Source organism: Pezoporus wallicus, unplaced genomic scaffold (genome assembly GCF_028554395.1).
Source record: "Pezoporus wallicus isolate ANWC-B61680 ecotype Strahan unplaced genomic scaffold, APGP_CSIRO_Pwel_v1 contig_3710, whole genome shotgun sequence".
Lineage (NCBI taxonomy): Eukaryota > Metazoa > Chordata > Aves > Psittaciformes > Psittacidae > Pezoporus > Pezoporus wallicus.
Genome location: NW_026640315.1, coordinates 593,943 through 618,706, shown reverse-complemented (window position 1 = coordinate 618,706; position 24,764 = coordinate 593,943). Strand labels below are relative to the sequence as shown.

Genomic DNA, 24,764 nt, shown 5'->3' with positions numbered 1-24,764 from the left:
CCTATTCAAATAAGTTACCTTCTCTCCTATCTCAGTCTGGTCTCCTCCTGGCAGCACTTCCAGGTCAGTTTTCAAAGCACAGGCCTCCAGGACGTTTTGGTACTTTTGTTCATTAGGAGCTTGGCCAAACAAAATGTTATCTTTCAGCGTGGCATTCTGGATCCAAGCTTGTTGGGGCACATAAGCAACAGAACCCTACAACAAGGAGGAAGAAAGGAAACCTTTGGCTTGTAACAAGCAGCAATTCATGCTTACAACTCTGATTAAGATCTGCAGCACATACATACAGCTCCTGTTCGATATACATTCACATCATACATGTATGTGTACTAAATGTACATGTATAGATGATAGAATCAGGAAAGTTATTCCATATAAAACAGAACTGAATAGGTGTGGCCAAAGCCCAAATAAACACACAGACAAGCTGTCACAGAAGCAAGGAGAATTCCCTCTCTAGACTGATACGCACTACAAGCAATGGCAGGCATAAGCAGCACATTTCCATACCATCATTGAATGGCATCATAAACAATACCAACCTTGACAGCCACTTCTCCTTCCAGCTTTTCCATTTCACCCAGGAGAGCAGACACCAGAGAAGACTTCCCACAGCCAACATGGCCAACAACGGCAACCAAAGCACCACTGGGGACCAACAGATTTATACTGTGGAGGAAACAGGCTGGAAATTAATTAAACGTTAGTTTACTACAGACATTATGGGTCTTTAAACCAGGGCTGAAATACACAGTGACAAATCAGCCTGACTGGATATAGCAAGCATAGCTTGGTCGCTGGTCTTCTCTTCCTTTTCTTGTGAACAATCAACTGTAACCAGAACTGTAGGGGTAAACAGAAACCCAGCATTAATCTATCCTGTTGGTTGTTAAAGAGGCAGGATTGATAGCAAGCCCCTTTGCTGTGTCCTATCAGTCCATCAGCAAGTCAAACAGGGTTAATAGGCATTTTGATAGCAGACATCTTCCAGAAGTCTTTTGAGTTTTGATTTTAAAACCAAGACCAACTGTACAAAAGTAGTGGATGAACGCATCCCATCTAAAAGTGTTCAAATCGCTTCAGTACCCTGTTTCCAGTGCTAGTAAACAGCATTCAGAACAACACAAGGAAAACAAAACTTTCCCAGTTAAAATCCTTTATTGTTTTCCCCACTGTGTTCTTGAAGGTCCTGGTTTTGAAGGTGAACTGATACAGAAATGACTGATGGACACAGTCTCCTTCCCATCAAAATGCCTTTCACTAATGAGATCAACCCAAACTTGTGTTTGTGATGCAGAACTAGGGCTGTAATTCTTATGCAGATTCTTACCAAGCAGTTAGTTGATGTTTTGAACAGTGAAAGAGGGTTTCTGTTTGTTCATTTGCTTGTTTTAAGGAAAAATTCAAAGCAGAAAGCCTCAAAATCACTACAATTTTTAATCTTTTTCATTATTCTTTTCCTCTGAGTTTTACTTTACTGCTCCTTTAGGAAGTCACCAGGTAACTTTTAGGCCCCAATGGCTGACAATTTAAGCTGAAGACACACAATTCTTTCTGATGTAAACCCCAGAACACTGAAGTAAGCCTGGCTGCAGACCTGGCTGCCTGGACAAAACTGGCTGCTTTGAACTCCAAGCACCTTGCTTGCAAGTTACCCATGTATATAAAACCTGTTGACATAACACACTCAGCACGGCAGCATGAGCTCCTCACACTGAGCATTCTAAGAATACTTCTCAGGTTTCTGATAACAAAACCTAACATACGGAAGTATTTGTTTCCAGGCATTTGATTCGTTTTTATTCATTCAAATTGGCCAATGAGCAATATGCGCACCCCCTTAGTTTGGAAATGGTCCATCTACAGCCAGAGGGATGAGTCTGCCACAAGACGCTTAGAACAGACAACTGATGGCACACACCCAAGTCCAAATCCCAACATCCCAACTGTCCCCATAATTCATGAGATGAGTTTGATTTGTCCAACACTTTAGTTCAAAAAATTGCTTATTTAAGAAACGTATGCAGCCTTTCTGTCCTTTAACAGGTAACTATTTTATGCTATTGCTGTGGAGTTAACGCCTTACAGCACTGTTCTGTAAAGCCTAAATACCATGAGGCATGAGGATTAGCTCAGTGTTTCAAAGGCAGAAGAGAGGCACATGAGATGTGTGGAAATAACCTTTTCCAGAAGCAAGCTGCAGGTATTAATAAGCATCTTTCAAAGAGACTGCCCAGAAGCCAGAAACCAGGAAGCAGGTAGACGTTGCACTGCAACTGCATAAAGGTATCTTACTCTTTCAGAGATGGCTTCAGCTCCTTTCCCCAGCTGAATGATGCATTTGTTACACTGATGGCATTGCCTGTATGACAAAAACACAATAATAGAGAAGGCAGGAAATGTATTACACAGAACAGTATGGCTGAGGAACCAGCAGACAGAAGAATCTTTATTTCTGGGTGTTTCATGTACACTGCAGTTCCCTTTTCTACTGGCATGGGAAGCACAGTCTCATGACTGTGGGTCACAAGACAGGCTTCTTAAGAGTGAAAATAACTGACTGCAGCTTAAGCTATAGACTGGAGCTTACAGACCTATGGAGCTCAAAATCTGCCCTCTTCACCCTGTTCTGGTGATGCTGGTCTCAACATCTGCTACTCAGAAGCCCTGTTCAACTGTTAGCACGACTTCACTTAAGAAACCCCTTTCAAGTTGGTAGGAGACCACTGCATGCTGTTGGCTTTAATGTATCTGATTAAATTTCCCTCTGAGCAGCTTTTTCCTTGCCACACTAACAAGTTACAGATCTGCAGGCTTTCTTTACCTCCTGGTGGGGTGATGTAGCACAGTATCTGCATGACAGCCACACAACCATCCCTCCTTCTCTATGGCATCACACACAAGAGAAGTTTCAAACCACAGTATCAGCGAAGTGTATTACATGAGAAAACATCTTTTGGAGACCACCTGGTTTGCTCATTTGTTTTGGGATACTGTTTCCAAAAGAAGAAATCAAAACTGTTCACAATGGTCCTGAGCATTTGTGCAGCATGAAAGGTTTGAACAGGTCTTGCTGTCCCTAGTCAGTGGATGCACTTCACTATTCAGTGCTGTTAGCATCCAATACATTGCAGATGCAAACTCAGGCCCAATGACTCAGCTCAAAGCTCAGAAACAGGCAGCAACTTCTGTAGTTTCCACACAGTCTGAACAACAAACATGTACTTTTCAAAGCAGCAATTTCTTTTCATTAAAACCAAGATTATTATTGTTATTTTCTTTTTTGCCTTTTTTCAGACCTCAACCAGTCCAAACCAAACACAGAAGGTTTATTGTATTAGCATAGCGTAGAGAAATACTGATGTCTTTACCTGGTGCTATCACTTTTGTTTCCACAGAATTCGGATCAAGTTCATCATGACTCAGGAACTGCTGAATTCTCTTTAGGGAAACACTCGTCTAAGAAAGGAGCGTGACGTTATTTTATCATTCTTTTCATGGGGATTTAGTGCTTTTACTGTTGACAAAGAAAGCATGCAGAGTGGCTTAAGCTTTCACCCCTGGGCTTCCTCAGCGGTGACTCATTCTTTCCCTGCCATCAGTCTGATGGTGAAATTCAAGCTTTTAAATGGTGAAATTTCTCAGCCCAAGCTGAGTTCATCTGAGCAAAGCAAATTCACACAGGCAAGAGCTCACTCAGGAGCCAGGCTTTCCAATACAGGGCAGCGGCAGAGAAAGGGTATCAGAAAGAAAACCAGCTCACAGGCAGATGGATGCAAGGGATCTCTGCATGCCAGAAAGCAGGGACAGCTGAGGCTCTTTTTGTTCAAGCTGTTGAAAACAACTTCTGTACCAGATCCTCCTTACCTGCGCAATGTTGCTGATGACTTGCGGAAGCATACTGAGGGGAAACTTTAAGATGTTAAACAAGGAAAGGGAGACAAAAGCCTTTTCTGCATCCAGGATATTCTTCTCATCCACTGAGACATACACAGCAAACGTTGTCAACGCCACCTGAAAGCCAGAAAATGAGTTTGCTGTGAGATGTGTAATATTCTGACATTTTCAGATGCAGTCAAGCCTGATAGGCATCTTTGCAATAAAAGTATCAACAACAAAATCAGGCAAATTCTCCCTTTCTGACCTTTTCAACGTGCTTGAAGAATGACAAGTCACATGAGCAAGTCGATATAAAAAGGGCATGTGGAATAAAACAGCTTTTGGATTACTAATGGCTACATTCAGTTAGAGATTCAAGGGGTGAACTACAGAGCTCGGGTAAATATAAATGAGAAGCTGTTATCTGGCTGTGGTTTGGCTGCATTTCCAACCTCACCCAACTGAATTTTCCCATTGTTAACTGGAGGCTAAGCAAACAAGGCTTACTGATCAGTAGGAAAGGGAGTAAAATCCAGGTTTTTTGCTGGCTCCCTGTACGACAGGGGCCATCCATGACCATCCTATGCAGTAAACTAATAGGTAAGCAGGAATGAGGATGTGTATTTTAGGAAGCTCATTTAAGGAAACATGAAAGAAGCAGGATCTTGAAGCCATTAAGAATATTTCTGCAGGGTTGGGCCTTCAGTCTTAAAAACTAGGAATATTTTTGACAAAGCATTTATCCAAATGCTTTTGTTACCCATTCTGGAAAAGGGATGAAGCAGAAAACAGAGGGAAAGAGAAAAATTGAGGGAAAATGCACTTCAGAATTGGCAATGTATCATTTGGGCTTTTTTTTTTTTACATAAATCAACCTTGGGTTTAGATAGAATAATTTAGAATTTAGGTAGAATAATTTAGAATTTAGGTAAAATAATTTAGAATGTAGGTAGAATAATTTAGCAACTCCTTCTAACACAAGCAGAGCTCTGTAACATTAAAAGGTAGAAGAGAGCTAAAGGCAGACGTTGTCCTGATTGACTCAATTGATTTCTTCTTGCTATTTTGGCTATGCACAGATATCTCTGAGCTTTCAAATTCTAGTTTCAATTTGTCATGGCAAGTATTCTGAAGTGGCTGGAAATTCTCCAGTGACAGCAATTCCCAGCTTCCACTGGCAGGCTTTATCAAGAAATACTTTAATACCGATTAACAAAGAGGCTCTGGAGAACAGGGGACTTTGCTTCAAAGCATGTGAATATGAGGGTTTTTTTACAGTATTTACATTTTATTCCTATGTACATTTAGCAAGCAGAAAGCCCCACACTTCTCCTTCACGGATGTACTTGTCCATGCAAATTCCATTTACCAGGAATGGCGCGCTGATCCATGCAAAGTTGGACAAAGAATTGAGGTAGGCAGATTTTTTGAGGACTCGCAGCTCATTCTTTCGTATCTCCAAGACCTTCTCTGAGAACGATGGCTCCCAAGCATAGAGCTTCAGCACTTTCATGCCGCCCAGAATCTCATTCATTAACTTAATGCGGGAGTCTTTATATCGCATTTGTTCCACCTAGGTTATTAGTAAACACAGGAGACAAAGTGTCACAGGAGAAAAGAGTTTTCCGCATGTTGTCTCACAGCTGTGATGGTCCTTGGGCTATTTCTAAAGAGGATGCACAAGATAACTGAACAAAGACAGACTGCTCTCAGTATTACTGTGCAAGTCTATACCTCCAAAGTAATCAGAAAACAGAGTACAAAAGCTTTCCCCTTATCTTCACTATTATGCTTTCAAAACCACCTTAAAGAAGGATTCAGGCACTTCACAAAAATACTACTCTGCTTCTTCCTTTGATTTTCCTAATATGCATAGCTGTATTTCTTGGGGTATCCCTCAGCAATTGTGGTTACTCTTAGCTTATTTTTGTTCCTATACATTAGAATACAGTGCTTCATGTTTACTTAAACAACATAAAAAGTCCCTGCTCAGCTGTATAGGCAGAAAACCTGCATTCACACACATGCACACCAAGTTAAGCAGCTCTGCAGATCTTATAATGGGCAAGGGAGAAAAGGAATGTTAATACTAATGTGACAGCATCAAAGAGATTTAGTGGGAAGTCTGGATGTCTCTTTAAGACATGTCATAATAGCACTCTGCTACTAAGGCTGTGCTTAAATGTCATAATTTATATTTGTTTTCCAACTCTTACCTTTATACATCAACAGAAGAAGATTTAACAAATCTTCCATAGAGTCACTGATAGGCTGCACAGCACAAGCCACTTACTACTTTTTTCTAGCACAAAGCCAGAGGGCACTATTATATTGGTTTTTTCAGCCTTCCTCGACTAGAGACTACAAAGAAAAGAATAAAGGCTCCTTTTACCTTAAGACACTAATTCAACTTTAGCCCAGATCAGTAGCACCAAAAATCAACACTAGCTATTAACATAAAACCCAGGCTGCCAGGTTTCAGTTCCCATCTCTGAAAACAGTCATTCACAGCTTAAAGAACAGCATTTATTTCCCTTTTCTCTAGATGCTCCTAGAAGGAGCTCCCAGCCAAAGGGACATGGAGACAAAGAGATTTGCTAATCCCAGAAGCTGCTCCAGCAGTATGAAGAGCCACTGACTCAACGCCACACCTTTCCCTTAAACAGCATCCAATTCACTATGGAAAACCTATCTGAGAAGATACAGTTATTAAATATATTAGTAAGATCTTACTCATAAGTAAACTGGTGCAAATGGCAGGTCATTAATGGCCAAGACAACCACTGATGCCTTAACTTCTCATAGCACAGCTGCCAATTCAGGTAACATCACCTTCTCTGCTGGTACCTTACCTGGAATGCTCTGGTTTTCATTGCTATTGCAGAGTTAAATGGGATAAGTAAAACCATCACAGCAACTCCTGCCAGCACAGAAGGCCCTAAAGTCTTGATTGAAAGAAAAAAGGTAAGTTGTTGTCGTACCCAAGTGCTGCTGTTCCCTATGGCAAACATGAAAACAACAGCAGGTTATAGAAACAGAAATCAATGTCTTACACAGACAAGCTGAACTCCTCCCAGTGAAGTGTTTTGAGCCTACAGAACAGGTATGAGGAGGAGACAGAAAACTATGACAGCATCCACCTTGAATTATTATTGTGCTCATATTGGCAACAGCAGAGTGGTTTGTGATTTACCTGCTAAGTGGTTCCCAGTGGGAGGGCAAAGTAAGTCTGAACTAACGGAAATATAGACCTATTGATCATGTGTTTCTATGATTCTATTGAGCAAATGTAGAAAGGGAACAAATAAGCCACACAGAAGGAGTTTTTCCATTGACTTCACTCTGACCTCAGGAACTGCAATTACTGAATTAACCCAGTACCCTCAGTGCGAGTAAATGCATACAAACTGCTAGTTCATCCCACCAGCAGAGCAGTAACTCATAAAGCTGCTGCAGCTTAATGGCTTTCAAATCTAAATCAATATGGTTAAACTGGTGCTACTGTTTATGCAGTGAAATCAGATTAATTGCATAGAAACGTTTGAAGGCTGAAAGGCGGCACTCAAACTGAACCTGGAATAAACCAACTTCACTGTTGCAAAGGAAAAATGATGGTTATTCCAGGTGAGATTTGTTTCATGTTGCTCTGTACAAAACTTCTTTATATAGTGTGATATAATCATAGAATCATAGAACAGTTAGGGTTGGAAAGGACCTTAAGATCATCAAGTTCCAAATGCCCTGCCATGGGCAGGGACACCTCACACTAAACCAGGGCACCCAAGGCTCTGTCCAACCCAGCCCCAAACACTGCCAAGGATGGAGCATCCACAACCTCCCTGGGCAACCCATTCCAGTGCCTCACCACCCTAACAGGAAAGAATTTCCTCCTTATATCCAATCTAAACTTCCCCTTTATATCTTTATATATGGCTTTATATATCTTTATATATGGCTTACATTTCTCATGGCCAGGGTTGTTTTTCTGTTTGGTTTGCTTTTTAGACCATTTCCCTCAAGCTGTCACTTGTATCAACTACTGTGAATGCTGCGATGAGTCCAAGACTGATCCTATCAAAGCATGGTAGAGACAGAGGAGACATAGCGCCTTCAAACGCCTTATCTTCCTTACCAGATGAACAGAATAATGAAGAGATGAAGGGTGTACACCACTACAAGCTGTTTTACTACTGGGCAGAGAAGTAAGCTTCTAAGAAACCTCCCCAGAACCAAAACCAGCAGGAAAGGGTCAAATTAACACCACCACCACAAAAAGTTTGCACGTCATTCAGACAAATCCTGAAGAAAAACGTCCCAATGTCTGTACCTGCCAGAGGAAATACAAAGCCAGGAATATCTGGAGTGGTGCAGACCACAGCATGTTCAGGAAAGTCATCAGGTCCATGAACCGCTGGGCATCCACTGACATCAAGTTGACGATTTCTCCCACAGTAGATGAGCGCTTGGCTGAGTTTGTGATGACTAAGGACTGAGAAAGAAGAGAGATTCGGTAGTTTCACAATCCTGATACATGTGGAGAAACACAGAGGAGAAATCCTCCATTATTATCAAAAGACACTCCCCAGCATGTGCTTCTCCAGCAAGAATAAAATAATTCACATCTACATCAATTCACAATCTCCAAAGAACAAGACTTCATGAAATGGTTCACTCTATCTCAAGCAGTGTGGAGCGCTGTGAAGAAAACCTAGCTGCATCTAACCAACCCATCGCACAGACATGCTATTCTCCTGGATCCCGTTTCTGAACAGTTAAAGTGAACCAGCAGATGCCTGTGATATGGCTGGTGATCAACCAACATTAAATTGCTGATCACTAGAAAATTCCATGAAGTATGATAGAGGTACTCCTTAAAATCTCACCAAACCCCCCAATCTTTTCTATTCCAGGAGGCTATTCTTCAATATGCCTGCTCACCCCTGAGTATTTCAGAATGGAGGCCACTTGCTTGGCTTATACACTGGTTCTCCAGCCCATGAAACGACTCCAGTCTTACCTTTCGGTATATCACTCCAGTGATCCCAGTTCTCAGCCGCATCCCAGTAACAAAGCAGTACTGGAAATGCTGGTGAAGTATGAGTGTCTGCAGCACAGCACAGATAAACATCAAAGCAGCAATCACAAATCCCCACCAGGCTGGGGCATCTTTGTTCTTAATGAAGCCAATTAATGCACTGGGTTGTTTTTTTTTTTTTCCAGGAGATTGGGGAAGGAAAAGAAAAAAGAAACAAAAATAAAACACATGCAGCAAGTTTCATGGGACATCACACAGCTTCTCTCAACTGTGGCATTGTGCCACATCCTCTCTCTAACCACAGAGAGTAAACAGCTCTCCAGGATGCGAGCTGAGTTACGATCTCACTCAAACAGCACTGCAAGGATCCAACAGTAAAACCCTAGGCTTTGCCAGTGAGTAAGTCCATTTGGAAATGAGGCTGGAGAAAATGAAATACTTTAGGGTTTCCCCTGAGATCCAGCGTTTAAACACATGGCTCACTGTCTGAGCTCGGTTAGGCAGCTCCCCAGGGCAAGAGGTGAATGATAGGACACAGTAGGACTGTGTAGTAAAGCAGGCGAAACCAGCTTCTTACCCAAATCCTTTTCGAGCAGCCCAAGTGCTTCTGCCTGGGGTGATTTCCCATAAAAAGAAGCTAGATTAAAAGACATCCTCCTGGATGGATGCATAAAGAGTTCTTCACTCCTCCTTTTTTGGTACTGTTAAACTGATGTGTCATCTTTTATTAGTAAGCCATTTCTTACTGCACACAGCTGCTCTCCCTGCACACTGTCACACAAGGAGGACAACATATGGCAATGTCCAGTGTACCCAAAAATCACAGTGGTGATTTCAGCCTCCTGACCAGAGCACTGGACAGTTAAAATATGGGAGGAACAAAGATTTGACTCCATGGTTCAAATAACCAGCAGGGGGAAAATACACCTGGAAGCTACAAATCAGGCTCCAAAGCCTTGCGTTAGAAGCATGAGGTTCCTACATCTTTCTTCTTCCATTCCATAGAGATATTCCTTCTGCACTGCACCAGTTCATGCTGTAAGTGGACAGCTTCAGGAAAAGCTCTCCCTCACAGTCCTGGCATGGGATTCAGCAATCATTTTAGAAACATAAAACTGTCTTACATGCAGTACGCCACACAGCCGTGGCTGCTTCATTTTCTCTTACCACTAGCAGTGCATTTTCCAAGGCTGCAGGAATTTAGCCTTGAGAAGAAATTCCCCATCATACGCCTTGAGATACCAGTGACAACATATCCAGGAATTTAGGCAGATTTGAGAAATCCCCAGAATAGATCATACTTAATGTGTTCCCAGGAGGAAGCCAGCTGCCCCCTCTTCACAAGGGACTCCAGGAGAAGACAGACTGTAAGCTATTAAATGTCACCATACTGGATTGGACCCTCTGCTTGGCATATTTCTGGGCATGTCACAAACTACCCACAGAAGAACACGATCTCAGAACACAGCTCCACACTGGTGCTATTTTAAGAGACACTCATATAGGAGCAGGGCCCTTTCTTTCTCCCTTCCCCACATCTACCTGTGGCCTCCATCCAACCTCCATTCCTCTCTCATGCATTAACAGGACTATGTGCTTTTCCATTGATTTAAAACTGGGAGAATAATTGTTTGAGAGAAATGCTGGTATTTCCACTGTTTTTTTCTTAGTTAATGATTATGTGGCGAGTTTCTCACTTGAGGGATAATACTAACAGAGAAAAAAATGAGGGGATCATGCAAATCCCAATATGGATCAGGCTGAGCAACTGGTCTCCCCTGGAGATGGGAGGTATGGATGTTCCTCATACAAGGAGCATCTGAGGACGCACCACTTTGTCAAGATTGCTCTCTTTCTTTCTAATAGAACCACAATTTACTTTCACATGGAAATTGACTGCAACTGTGCCTCACACATTCCCATTGCTGCACACAACTGAGAACACGTGAACTCATCTAAATGGTGCAAAAGCTTTCCCAGATTACAACATCAAGGCCAAAGCACCACATACTTGAGCACCACACTTCATCTGTATATCAAGTCATGCTACAGCTGCAGCCACCACCCCTGTGGGTAACACATGTGGGTATCAGATGTACAGAGACTACTGGATCCAACAAGCAGTGCTTCGCTTTGATTACACAAGTAATCCTTTAGACATGGGGAGAAATTGCTTTGGATTGCTGCACAGAGCAACAGGTAATTTGTAATTCAAAGCTGTCTATTGGTGATGGGTGATTTATGAATCACTGCTTCAGTGAAGCTTGCCCAATTTAGAGCTCAGTCCACAATAAAGAGCTCCTGTTTTCAGGCAGTTCGGTGGGAAGGTGAGGGAGCACACACATGCAGCACTGTGAGGGGAAGCTAGCTATGCATTTGAAAAACAAATACTTTGTGCCAAAGTTAAGCCTCCATAGGATTTATGCATAGAAGCTACTCACGCAGTGCACCAACCTTAACAGCTGAGGGTTGACGAAAGAAAGCAGGTCTTGTATCAGCTTGAAGAAGGAACCGATTAAGAAATACGGCCCAAAGGTCCTCAACAAAGCTTTGAGAAAGGAAGGTTTTCTATTGTGCTTTTTGTCTCCGATCAGAACTTCTGCTTCCTCCGGACCATCACCAATGTGATTCAGCACATTGTTAGATTTCTTCATATATGTCACATCTTCCTTCCTAGAGGAATGAAACTAGCAATTAGAGACGGCTGACAATGTCACTACCCTATGTGTAGAGCACTGCGGTAGCATCTAAAAGTCTGCTCCTTTCTTTGCTCTGCTACTGATGAACAGCAAGACTTTCAACAAGACCTAGATGTGCTCAGAGACAGGCCACTCTTGTGTAATAAGTATTCTTTTTCTGCAGTATTTACAAAGTCTGCACTCCCTAGGCCAGAAAATCAATCACCATGGGATGAGAACATGGCCCAAAGGAATAGGAGATGAAGGCTTGAATTCCTTTAGCAGAGGACAGATTGACCTTGAATCACCAATTTCTTGTGCAGGAATTCTCTAACAGTTGTTATTTACATACCTCAAAAGGCACCCGCACCTATTCTTTCTGAGGCTGTATTTGTTACTCAGTTAGTAGCTGTACAACCCTTTAGCCTTATCTGATGACACAGCTACTAGCCTGAATCCCTCTGGGAGAGACAAGTATTGAATTACATGCCAAGCTAAGAGAGGATGCAGACACAGCCCTCTCTAAATAGAGCTTTGCATTCCTGGAAACTTCAAAGATTACAAACCATAGTGCCTCCAAAGCTGAGCCACCTGGGCCATGGCTGACTGAGGTTCCTTCAGGACAAAAACCATGGGTTTAGGTGCCCAAGTTTTCCTCAGGTGCCAGTTTCAGCATTTAAACACTGTTTGGCTGTGTCCCTTTCTTACTTTGTGCCTCTCTTTCTCCATCGGCAAAACAAGATAACAAAAGCAACCTCATCTGCAAAGCTCTTTGATGAAAAATGGACCAAAGAGTCCATGCTGCTCTCCAGGGCTCCAGGCAGGTGTTCTGCAAGCACCTAATGGGGTTTAGGTGCCTGACTTCTGTTGCCCGTCAATAAAGAGGGGATGCTCTGGGAAATTATTTCCTCTATGTATTGCTCTCAAAGAGCAGCTTTTCCACCAGCAAACACCAAACTGCTGTTGTTTCTTGGGGGCTGTGGGACCTAAAGAACAATTTCCTGAACGTCAGCCAGGAAGGTTAAGTCCAGGTGGAGCAGGGAGAAGGAAATGAGTCTGGGGCACATAAGCCTTATAAGAAGTGACAGATGGAAGAGACAGCCTAGGAACAGTGAACGCTTACAAGAAGGCATTTGAAGAATAAATTGTAAGTACAACCAAGTGAGGTTGGATTTATGATTCTTCATAAAGAGTGCACAGATTTCTTGGAGCTGGCTGGCTGCAGAGTCAAATCATTCCAACAGCCTGTGAGCATTCAAAACGATCACTGTGGCTAAGTCCACAGGTAGGAACTTGCTCATATCCGTTCAAAACAAAGGCATTCGCAAATCCCAATTTCTTTGCAATAAGGTTTAAGGGCAGGGGGAGAACCTAAACCAGACATTTATTTCCACTAAGCCCCTCCCAGACAGGAACAAACAGTGCTGTCTTTGTCCTTCCCGATCAAACCTGGACAGTTTATGAGCAAAGCCTTATTTTTCTAGCAACCAAGACTGTTAAACTCATTGAAGGATTTGAAGAAACAAGACTACTTGCCCTTAGCTTTGTGCTATTAAAAAGGTTTATTACAGTGAGCTAACAGCAACGCAATAGTTCTCTTACAGTAAAAAATCCCAAAGGGAGAAAATGCACTTCTAGTGTTTACTACCGGTAGCTAGGTGAGGTCAGGTTTTCAGCAGCGTGTGGGACCGCTCACACCCAGCTTTTTATCAAAGCAAAAAGCATGTGCCTGGTTTCCATTATTTATAGCAGGGCAGATAATAGACGGCAATTATCTCATGGGAAAACACACAGGCCTCTCAATGGTGACGACAAGGCTCTGCATCTTCCATGCGTCTTCATAAGCATAGTCTTTAAACTCTGAAGCTAACTAAAAATGAGCCAAAATGGGTTCCAGACCTCCCTTCTCCATCCAGCACGGCTCTTTCTCAGAAGAAACTGCATTTATCAGTAAAACGGGTGAGACGAGACCTCAGCCATACATGTAAAGAGAGCAAAGGAAAAAAAACTTAAATCCACACTGAGCTCTCCTGTTACTCATTAGTGGCAAATGAATTATTAGCAATTATTAAACAGTAATTCACACGACAGCTGTGAGGCAAAAAAGGGTTTATAGGTTTAGGAACAATAGAAGTGTGCTAATCATTACCATGCAACAACTTTAAAGCTTTTCCTATCCCAGAGTTGCAACTGATGAAGTATGTTAAAAGAAATTACTACTACGTACACTGCAAATATTTTCCATGACACTTGCAATATGAGTACAGCTTGACATAGCGTTTTTAACGTCATAAAAACTTGCTCAGAGCAGCTTTAATGAGTTAAAATAAGTATTTCCAACGGCTGCCAAGCAACTATCAGTAATGTTATTTGACATGAAGTAATTGAGAATACCTACTTGTAATTGAGGAATAAGCTGAGCCATGAAGCTTTTAGTGTTACGTGAAACCCAGCAATATGGAGTACAGTGATTTGCTTTGTTTTTGCTCTTTTCCCCACCTTAGAATCGTTAATGCAGTCGCCACACAATTTTACCTGAGCTAAATACAAGCCAGCATTTACAGTTTAATTCATTGCCAACTGGCCCCAGTTTGCATGAATCACTTCCAAAACGCAATGAATCCCACGACAAAACTCCAGGCACGGTTTCTGGTTTCCTAGCAAAAGCTTTCCTGGACCCTTGGCACTTCTGCACAAGCGCTGTGCTCTTACTATATTAAAAGCCTGAGGGGAGTGAGATTTATGTCTGTGCAAAAAGAGCAGGACCCAGACAATGCACGTTATTCCACGCCGTAAAAATAGAGACGTTACGAGAACAATAAAAACCTGAAGTATAAAACCACAAGGCACATACACACCGAGCACTGGTGGACAAGCTGCTCGTGTTAGTGCTGGAAACCTTTCAGATCTGAGCTGCAAAGTGGAACTCTCCAAATCACATTTAGCCTTGCCAAGAACCTTACAACCCTCTCCTAATATTATCACATAATAGGGTATTTCCAATTTGGCAAGGACACACACAGAAGAGAACAGAGGAAAGCCTCCACATGGAGAAAAAATCTCCACAATGAAAGGAAATGGAAGTGCAGGCCTCCTCCTTATTGACATTTTTCATTTGAAACACTCTATTATCACATCTATTTGTTTGGAAATGTTTTGGACACTAACCAATGGGAGAAGGAAATACAGTTGCACAATAGATAATTTCTGACGATTAAATTGGGACAGAACGTGCAATAAAAAGGATATCCTCTCCAGCATGGATGTAACTATATGCAAGTTCTGACCCTCCCCATTTCCATCAGAGACTATGAGAGTTTTGCTGCTAACTTTCTAGGCAACATTAGTAGGGCCTCAGCAATCAAAGCAGGATATCTCCTGCCCTCCTGCCTTTCACATGTATCAAGTTTCCTGTCTTTACTGCTCGGAAGTGAAGAGTTCCTCACTCTTCAAGAGTTGCTCACTCTTAAGAGCCTTAAGGCTAAAAATAGGCCAAAAACCTCATGATGGGGATGATGAGGAATCCCTTTTGGTTTCTGGTGCCTAGAAGTTGTGCTCTAACATGCCCAGGAGGGATGCAATTATGGGGTTAGACATCTACCAGCCCAGTGATTAAAGATGTTAATTTTCTGCAATCCAACCAACTCAATCCCTTCTGCTTATGCATTTTCAGCCCTTCTCCACATGGGAAATGGCACTACCTGCACACGCAGGCTTTAAGCACCTAGCTAAAAAGTGTGTCAGTGGTACACAAGCCCCAGAGCCTGATTTCTTCTGCCTTGGCATATTAAAATAGGCCAATTTGACTGTTAACTTGAAGGAAGAACAGACGGGTTGAAGAGGCAGGTGCCGTTTTTAGCTGCCTTATTTTCAGAGACAAGCAGCTTATTTAATGTTGGGATGACTCAGATCAATCTGTTTGCAGACTTGGTTGTATACTTACTCTTTGCACATCGCTTTTTCTTTGTCCCACTCTTTAGCCAGTTGCTGCACAATAACTTTCGAAGTATCATCTTCATTCAGCGACCACAAATCTTTATCTTCAAGGGGCCTTTTGTACCCAAGAATTGCCATGCTGCACATATGGAGGAAAACAGATTCAGTTTAGCCAACAGAACTTAAAGCATTGCTAATAACTCTGGGACTATTAAGCTAACAAAAGCAAGAAGATTCTTCTCCACAGGAAGGGTGATAATTACACCCTTTGTTCATCTTACACACCCATCTCCCTTTGTTCCTTATATTGAAGCTTGCAATTAAGGAAAGGACAGTGCGTTGATCTGCTTACATGTATTTGATTGAAAACATCACTTCAGGAAAAAAAAATGGGACAATAAAAACCAACCACCAGAAGCACTTAAATGAACTTGTGAAGCTTTAGAAGGGAAAATAAATTAAGTCTATCTGGAATAACTGTCAGAGGTGAACAAAATGCAAAAGAGGAGCTCATGTAAGTTAAAGGAAAACCAGATTTCTCTGAAAACTACAGCTCCTCAACTGTGACAGGAATTTTGTCAAGGGATGCAAACATGTAATTGCCAAGAATCTCAATGGAGAAGCTGAGAGTTCAAAACTCTGAAGTTTAGAAAGATCTCACTCTCACTTAAAAAAAAACCCTTACAGGGCTGTTGCCAGGACAATAGAGTTACACAGGTGGAAGAATGAAGATCTCAACATCCTCAACCACTATGGAAAAACTGGATCTTAACATGACCTTTGACAGCTGCTCCACCTCTTTGTCACGGAGTAGCAGTAAGCCCTATCTCAAATTTCCATCTTTAATACGCATGCCTTTTGACAGCAGTATCGCTTGGTGGCAATCATTTGTATACATAACTGTTTACTTTCCCTCTTGCCCAGAAAATGTCCTTATAAAAGAGCATTCACCCACGAACCTCAACAGCAAACAAAATGCATTCTCAGGTGGGTGAAAGGTTGCATTAGTTAATCTTGTGGAACAGCCTTACATCCTGGTTTAGGTTACACTCCAGCACGCAGGAAGCACAAGCAAGCTGTATACCCTATTAGTCATGCCACAGTTGTTGCCACTGCTGCTCAGCGAAGAAGTTTGAGCATTATGAGCACTCCAAAAGCTGTTTCTGAAAAGGCAACTGCAAGAAGTGCTGACACCACTGTGGATGAAAGAGCATCCAACTTCAACTGCTGTCAGAGGAAAAATCTCTGCGTTGCTAACGCTGTATAACATACATCACAAGTAGAGTTTGGGGGTGTCAGCTGTCCAACAGCTGGAAAAGAGAAGCTTACCTTGTAAACCACCAAAATGTCAATCTTGAGAGGAAGCCTGAAGTTAACTCTGGACATGGATTCTATAACAAAGTTATGGGGGAAAAGAAAACCAAAACCAAGATAAATAAAGCAAGACATTTACCATTAGTTTAATAAGACAACAGTCTACTTTGATCAGTTTTGGTATATTATATGGTATATCACATGTATGTACCTATGTCCTAACAAGACATCAAATTGATTTCTTTAATTTCCCATGTCTTCATCTTTAAAAATTGCTTTTTATATTGCCTTTAAATCACACTTAAAGTGAAATGTCATTCTATAGTTTCTGAAATGTTCAGTTTAAGAAACAAACTCAGCTTCTCTCTCAGCTCAGTTCAAACACAAATCCAATCACAGACACCATTTTATGAATTGGCAAAGAAATTTAACCTGTGACACCGCTAATCTCTTCTGTTATTAATGTTTTTCCATGTCTATTCTCAATATATATACAACTCATTTATTAAGACAACCCTTAGAGACTTTAGCTAACTCTAAATGAATGTTAAGCAAGCAGACCAGCATCTCCACAAAAACAACTCTTGAAATAATTCCTATTGCACCTCAATGCTCATAAATGTAATCCAAAGTGCTGCAAAGCAGCAAGTAGGAGAGATGCTTTCACTAAACAGCATTAGTCACTAATGATGGCACATATAATGGAAAAAGGCTTCAAACCCCAATACTGCTCTCCATACCCAGTGTTCTGTAAGGGGGTCACTAGCTACTGCAATCTCAGTGACAACCCAAAGCTGTTTTCAATGGCAAGAATTCTCAGTGGAACTCTCAAGCCATGATCTAATCTGTCAAATGCAAAGAAAGCAAGGTAAAAATACTTACAGGATCTGTGTTAACAGGGGAAAAAAATGGAGGCTTTTCTTTAAAACATGAAAGGATCAACTCCATGATTATCAAAGCAAAGTAGATGTAAAATGTTGTAAACCTGAACCTTTCATTTACTTGGCCCTAGAGGGGAGCACAAACACAGTAAATGATTGTTTTTATTGCACTTCCCACCCCCCCCCCCCCAGCACACACACACACATATACACACTCCAAGTCTTTCTGCGACACTTTTTCACAGCTTCTTTTGGCAATTCATTTCTGCCTCTACAGCTGAACATTGCAAAGTCGTTGCTAGCAAGAATTATCGTACAAAAATATGCACGCACTGTGTAAAGTGCCTAAGAACATGCTTATCTCCAAGCTTTTCATTAAATTATGTCAAGTTCAAAGTGCTTCCACATCTTCACTGCATGCAGACACCCTCTGGGATCAGGGCTGCATGACATCCTTTTAAATTACCTCCAGGGGCTCTAGCAAGATCACGTCTTATGCTTAGGAACTGTCAACCCAGATCAGAGAACATCCATTTACTTTAGTACCTTGTCACTGACAAGCAGTGTTAAATACTTTCAGAAGAAGCTGCAAAACCCCACTGTATTGCATAGTAACAGTTCTAACTGCACTAAAGATACTTCCTTTCCTACTCATATAAGTCTGTGGTTGACTTAAAACTTCTTGCTGCAAGGGTATGGCTCTTACATAGCTCTTTCATACCCTAACGTAGCTGTGAATGCTCCCCTTGTTCACTTATAAGGTTTAAGTGCAAGAGAAGAATATTTGGTCCTTGCGGTTTCAAGAACAGGAGAAACATTACCTATCCTAAGGACATACTGTTCTAAGGCTCTGCATCCATAATTTTACCCTAATTAAGGATTCAAACACGGATAGTCTAATATTTATACTTATTCACCACAACAGCTTTAGAATTGACTTTAAGTGGTGTTTGAAAGGGTCTCACCAGGATTGCAGCTATTTCCTGAAGAAGCTCTGCACAAGCTGTCATTTAAGGTTTAATTCAGCCTCTGCTGGGATGTTTACAACAGCCTGGTATAGCAAAATCCTTGCTAAAAGAATGATGCTCCTAATTGCTACCAAAAAGTGAGTATAAAAACCCCCAGAAATCACCAAACAGAATCTACACCGATTTCACTGAGGAGAAGCAATCACCTTAATGTCTTTCAAATACTCTTTTTCCACTCCCAGCCTTTGATGATCTAATCAGTGAAACAATCTGCTTTGCCCTACTTAAGAGTAATTTGGTCCTGTGAAAAACAGAACAACTTTCTTACTGTGGGAGAACCTGCTATGTTTTCAAACAGGAATCATAACAGCCCAGGTTTCTTTCCTCTCCTTCCAACTTTCTGTTCTCTATTTACAGCCACAGTTGGAGCCAAAATGCTGTCCTCAGCACATCAGGAACTGACAACAGAAAGCCTATGGAGCTGTATAATGTGGCCAAGCTGCCTAAGCAAAAAGGGAACATTACACATGAAAACGTGTCATCTCCAATTACTACCCACCCCTACTTAAGTATGGCAGGGAAAGGGGGCTACAAAAGGGAAAAGGGGAAAAAGGAAAAGAAAAAAGAGTCTGTTCTAATATACGTGCAGTGTTGGCACAGCCCTCACATGTCTATCAGGTTTCCAGTATAGCCTTGGGCTAAGAAAAATCTGCTTTTCGACATTGCATGAGAAACCCCAGCTCCCTTCCAGTTCCCCAAGTCTGAGTCAAGGCAACGGAACCAAACACCTCTTTCTCTCTCACAAAAGTTGGGCTCTGATCTGACTCCAAACTGGGTGAATCACTCCCTTCACTAAGATCTTAATGCTACATTTCCTGCTCTCCAAGTGCTAACAAGGATGGAGCCTTACCTGCGCTGCTGTAGTCATGATCTTAGACCGGAAAGGCCCCACGGCACAGAGCACAGACAAAAACCAGAAGATAATGAGCACTCCAGAGGACTGAACTCCTCTCAGCCTTTCATATTGAATAAGCAACGTTGCTAACAGCTGCAAAAGTAAATACAGGGACACGTGAACATAACCCCATCCCACTGCTCCCCCTATTCACACTCTCAGTTGGCAGCTATTTCGCTCATCATCAACAATGGGATCCCTATGAAATAAGGTGCCATAATAACTTTCACAATTCAATGGTAAAACCTCCTCTAAAGAAAGCAATGAATAACTTCCCAAAATAATTTGGTTTTACTCTTTTCAGAGCCTCATCTCCAGAATTCAGTTTCTAAGCCAGACGTTGCACCTCAGGGTACACACAATTAAATATTAGCTATAAATGCTTTAAACAAATGTGGTGTTGTCCTTTCTCCAGTGCAGATGGACAAGCCTGGCTTGTCCAGAAAATCAGCTTTAAAAAAATCTAACCAAAATAATTAAAAACTTAATGGGAAAATTTCACCGCTTTATTTTGCATGCAACAGCCACTGCTTGTCATCCTAGGCAAAGCCAATTTGGCTTCTGTGCAATGGAGGAGCAACCACCAGACAAGAGAGCCAGTTTTGCGAAGCCCAATACAACACTGAACAATGCACAAGCCACGCTCTGTCACATCTCCCTGTTTAGGCAAAGCCATATCTAAATTCTCTCCACACCTGGATCACAAGCCTGGAGATGAGATGCAAGATGTGAGGAAGAACAATCTATTATAAAGACTTTAATTTACACAGCTGAATCTACATGAGAGATATATATATATAAATGTGGTCTTTTTGGTAAGCAAAATTTGCTTCAGTAATACAACCACTAACAATCCAGTTAAAAGAATACAGTGTAAGGCAATGAATGCAAAGGATCCCTTTTCCTCCTTCATCTGCCTAAGAAAGAGTTATCTTTATTGAACGCAATAAACAGAAACAGCTACGAACCACGGTGATGCCAACGATCAATGGGGTTACAAAATAGACTGGTGGAGGCGTTCTGTTTTGCAGGAGCTCGTGGAAGGAGTAGAAGAGATCTGCCCAGCTCACGCACCACAGCAGGACTCCAAACAGCTGAAAGCAGTCAAGCAGACACAGCATTTGGTAAACTCCTCTCCAGGGGCACTCAGAGAGCAAGCAAAACCCTTATGATTCACAGATGCCCAGCAAATCAAAGCTGTTTAAACGCAACAGCACTGCTGCGTTGATCTGCTGCTGTCAGGCTGATGGAACTATCCCACTGCACTCAAACCAAGGATCTCATCCCAACTGTCTTCCAAGGGATTTGCAAACGCAACCAGGAGAAAGATTAATGTATTTACCTGCTTCTTGTTCCATACCATTCGGTTTTGATTGGAAACACACGCAGCATCCAGATTAAAGGCAGACATGCCCTGAAGCACAAGCCTGGAATTTTTCTCCAGGAATAACCCAGATCTCTCATGGCCTATGGAAAGTGACTTGCTTGCTTTCCTTAGACCTAGCCATTTATAAACCAGAGGTGACGCTGACACCAGCCACCTCTTACGCACAAGATGCAGATGAAATCACACATCTATTGGGTGGGTAGAGGAATTGAAACTGAATTGAAAAAATACCTTCTTGTGCTCACTTTTCATGATAAAAGTCTCACCAGACCTAACTAAAGGTCTTTGTTTTGCAGCTTTCAGTGGTTTAAAGCTTAAGTAAAGGTAAAGCAGTATAGTTTTGGCTCAGCAAAGAGCGAACACTCAGAAAGGGGTGCTCGCAGGATGGATTTCCTTACAGTTCAGCTCTTCTTTGGTATCCTTCCTCAGAAATCTGTATCTACACTGTTGTTTCCTGTAAAAAGTTCTTTGGTTCCCCCATAAGTAAGATGAAATTTTGTTTAAACCTTACTTCAGCGCTTGCCTGGATACTGAGCCCTAATTGCACATTACTCATGGAGCATCGCAAAGAGATCTTACCGTCTTGAACCTGCTCAACACGGAAAGCACAATGTAGCCTCTTTTGTTGTGCTTTAGGTAGAGGAGATAAAAGGGCAGTGCACTCCACAGATAAATGCTGGGGATCCATGCTAGGATGGTATTCTGGAAACACGGTGTCAGGTCTGGATTATCAGTGTGTACCGAAAGATTGGAATCCTGGAAGAAAGACAGGAGAAGTTTATTAACAGAGAGGCAGAAGCATTGCCAACTGGAACATCTGCTTGAAGAATTGTATCCAGGTTCAGGTATTAACATGTGGCCATAAAACAGAAGAGTTAGAGTAGTATAGTAAAAGTTTCCCCCCAAAATATCTATCCCATCCACTTGTGGTTATTCTGCTATAGCAAAAGGGCTAAACACAGTTACAAATAGTGGGCAAAGCCTAACTTCTGCCCTCCTGTACCTGAGTTGGATGTACATTTTGTAGCAGATAAACTCCTTGTGTTTCTGGCTTTACTGAGGCTGAGTTCAAGGTGCTACCATGATGTTTCTCAGGCATTCCCAGCCCGGAGTGCAACTGCTAAACAAAGCTCTTGAGGCAAAATCCTCAACCTGAGAACTCATCCAGCAAGAATGTCCAGTACTGGAGAAAATGATCAGATTGAGAACAACCATACACTGCCCTGGGAAAAACCCCTCCACTGATGTCTAAAATGCTGTCCTTATTCATATGTCTCCAAATAGAATTACTCCCCTATTCTAAACAAGGTTAAAAGGAACGTATTGTACTTGCAGGTAGGAGTATGGGTTTTCTTGCAAACACTGCAAGCAATGCTTTCCATATGTGACCCTGGACACCACAATTCACACATGCAACTTGTACCTAAGGAGATTTGAATGCACCACATGCAAGCACACAGTTACACAAGTGCAAACTAAAATAGGCATTTCAGCACAGTTAAGGGGAGCTCTGTTTTAATCAAACCTCCTGGAAATTCACAACTTGCATTTCCCCATCTGATGTGTCATCTTAAATGGGGTAGATAAATACTTACTTGTGGGAAATGTAAAATAACTCTGTTGTACTATCAGTAACACACAGCTGATAAAACTAACATTATCTCTGGTTCAGGTATGCCTTATCTCTGCACTAGAATCATTTACTTGTACCTAATTATTTTGGGGTATGAGCTCTCACAAGAAGTATGTTTCAGTTAAGCTAAGCCACCTCTTATAAATGAATGACTAAGTCTGAATACGGATTCTTCTGAAGCATTCCCAGTCCTGCTTCTGTTTACCAGTACAAAAGAGCCCAGATGCTACAAGCAATTGTTGATTTTAGGAGAACTGAAGAGCCACAATCTTTCAGTTTTGGCGATGATCTGACAGAAGATCATCAGTCATCACTGCATCAGTCCACATACACACTGAATTGCTCGTAAGTGTAATGAAACTACAAAGCCTTGGCAGGCTGCAGGATGGGCTGGTTCAACTGTGACAAGTTTGTCACTCAGTACTTCAGCTTTGGCACAAAGCAAACCTCTGGCAGTGGTGAAGGTTGGCACAAACCCATGAGCTGTGCATCTGAACTGTGCCCTTCAATGCAGTTAGTGCCTCTCCAGTGAGAGATGGCTCATTTGGAGGCACACAAGCACCCAGCTGGGACTAGGGGAAAAACAACATCCCCATTTACCTAAACGGGTTTGTCCAGACCTAGGAGAAACTTCAGCCACAAATCAACAACACAAGGGCAATTACACAGCAATTCAAACACGAGATCAAAACCAAGCGGAACTCCAACCTCCCATTCAAATATCCCTGGGTTTTCCTCCAGTGAGCAGGTCTCTGGCACCAGAAAGGCAGATGATGGTTAAACAGCACCCATTTTTGGCTCATCATCAAATCATTTCAGCATCTCTAATGTGATAAGTTCCCCTAGCAGCTCCACTGCCAGGGGCAGGAGATGCCCTCCAGAAGCTTGGAGCTGAAGAGCTCTTTAGTTCCAAAGCAGGAGCTTATCTGCTACCATTTATTCAACAAAATACTAATTTCCTCTTTAAATTACATGTGGTTTAGCAATGTCTTGAGCAGTTTGCAATTGTGCTCCTTTCGCTTGCTGGAAAAATATCCTGGAAAAGAAAAGCTGAGGGAGAACAGCAATAACTGGGCACAGAATAAAACTAAGATTCTGTTTAAGGAAAAAAGGGGGGCAGAGGGAAAGCGCTTTTAATTTAAACCTTTCCTAGAAGAGCAAAATGTCCAGAAATGGCTTTCTGTCTGACAGCAACCTAGAAACTGTCCCAGATGTCCATTAACTTCAGGCTGAGCACAAGCTGACTATTGTATCCAAGACACAGACTGCATAGCTGCCAAGCCATTTGAAGGTTTTCATTAACTTTTATTTAAACAAGGCAAAGGACTTGCATTTCTGAATGTATAAATAGAGCTGGCCAGAAACCAAAGATCCTGTCCTAAGAAAACACGCAAGAGTTTGAGATTCAGTTGAATTATCCCTGAGAATAAAAGTGGAACCTTTCCAAAATTACGTGGAAGTACAAGAAGCAGCACCCACTCGATGAACATCAGGAGCCTACTGCTTTCATGGCAAACGGCAAACGGGGACGTGAGGTGAAGGAGAAACCCATGCCCAAGACGACAGACCTGACTGCTGGCTGTGTTGGAGATGTTTTCCAAGGTCCAGTTCCATCCTGGACCAGATAAACAAGGTTTCCTAGAACAGACCTGCTTCTGTAAAAGTTTCCTTTTCAAAGAACTGATGTTTTCACAGAGCAGACTCTTCCCATCCTTGAATACAAGAAGAGGGGCTCCTCTTAGAACACAGAGTACCTAAAACATTTAAGCAGTGTAATTCCACACAAATTACTTGCTCTTCCTAAGACTGGACCACAGTGGACTAATGCTGCTGTGTCCTGGTTTCAGCTGGGATAGAGTTAATGTTCTTAGTAGTAGCTGGTGCAGTGCTGTGGTTTGGATTTAGTACGAGAACAACACTGATAACACACAGATGGTTTAGTTACTGCTCAGTAGTGCTTACTCTAAGTCAAGGACTTCTCGGTCTGACATGCTCTGCTAGTGAGAACGGGCACAAGGAACTGGGAGGGAGCAGAGCTGACCTGAACTATCCAAAGGGATATTCTATACCATAGCACGTCATGCCCAGTATACAAAGA

The 24,764-nt window shown here is 42.0% G+C and overlaps 1 protein-coding gene across 2 annotated transcripts in view; it reads right to left on the bottom strand.

Moving 5' to 3' along the window:
• Positions 1 to 24,764, bottom strand: part of ABCC3 (ATP binding cassette subfamily C member 3) — a 50,133-nt gene that overhangs the window by 13,310 nt on the left and 12,059 nt on the right. The window contains exons 2-17 of one of the 2 annotated variants that reach the window (XM_057418367.1): positions 21,613 to 21,789; positions 20,615 to 20,740; positions 19,602 to 19,739; positions 17,725 to 17,850; positions 16,858 to 16,919; positions 15,536 to 15,667; positions 11,369 to 11,587; positions 8,897 to 9,074; positions 8,207 to 8,368; positions 6,732 to 6,824; positions 5,249 to 5,452; positions 3,868 to 4,014; positions 3,372 to 3,459; positions 2,296 to 2,362; positions 543 to 669; positions 19 to 195 (exon numbers count right to left, since the gene is read on the bottom strand). In XM_057418367.1, coding sequence (XP_057274350.1) covers positions 19 to 195; positions 543 to 669; positions 2,296 to 2,362; positions 3,372 to 3,459; positions 3,868 to 4,014; positions 5,249 to 5,452; positions 6,732 to 6,824; positions 8,207 to 8,368; positions 8,897 to 9,074; positions 11,369 to 11,587; positions 15,536 to 15,667; positions 16,858 to 16,919; positions 17,725 to 17,850; positions 19,602 to 19,739; positions 20,615 to 20,740; positions 21,613 to 21,789 — 2,223 coding nt within the window. Of the gene's footprint in view, positions 1 to 18; positions 196 to 542; positions 686 to 2,295; positions 2,363 to 3,371; positions 3,460 to 3,867; positions 4,015 to 5,248; positions 5,453 to 6,731; positions 6,825 to 8,206; positions 8,369 to 8,896; positions 9,075 to 11,368; positions 11,588 to 15,535; positions 15,668 to 16,857; positions 16,920 to 17,724; positions 17,851 to 19,601; positions 19,740 to 20,614; positions 20,741 to 21,612; positions 21,790 to 24,764 lie in introns of those variants that run through there. The other variant, XM_057418369.1, reaches the window with a different exon arrangement.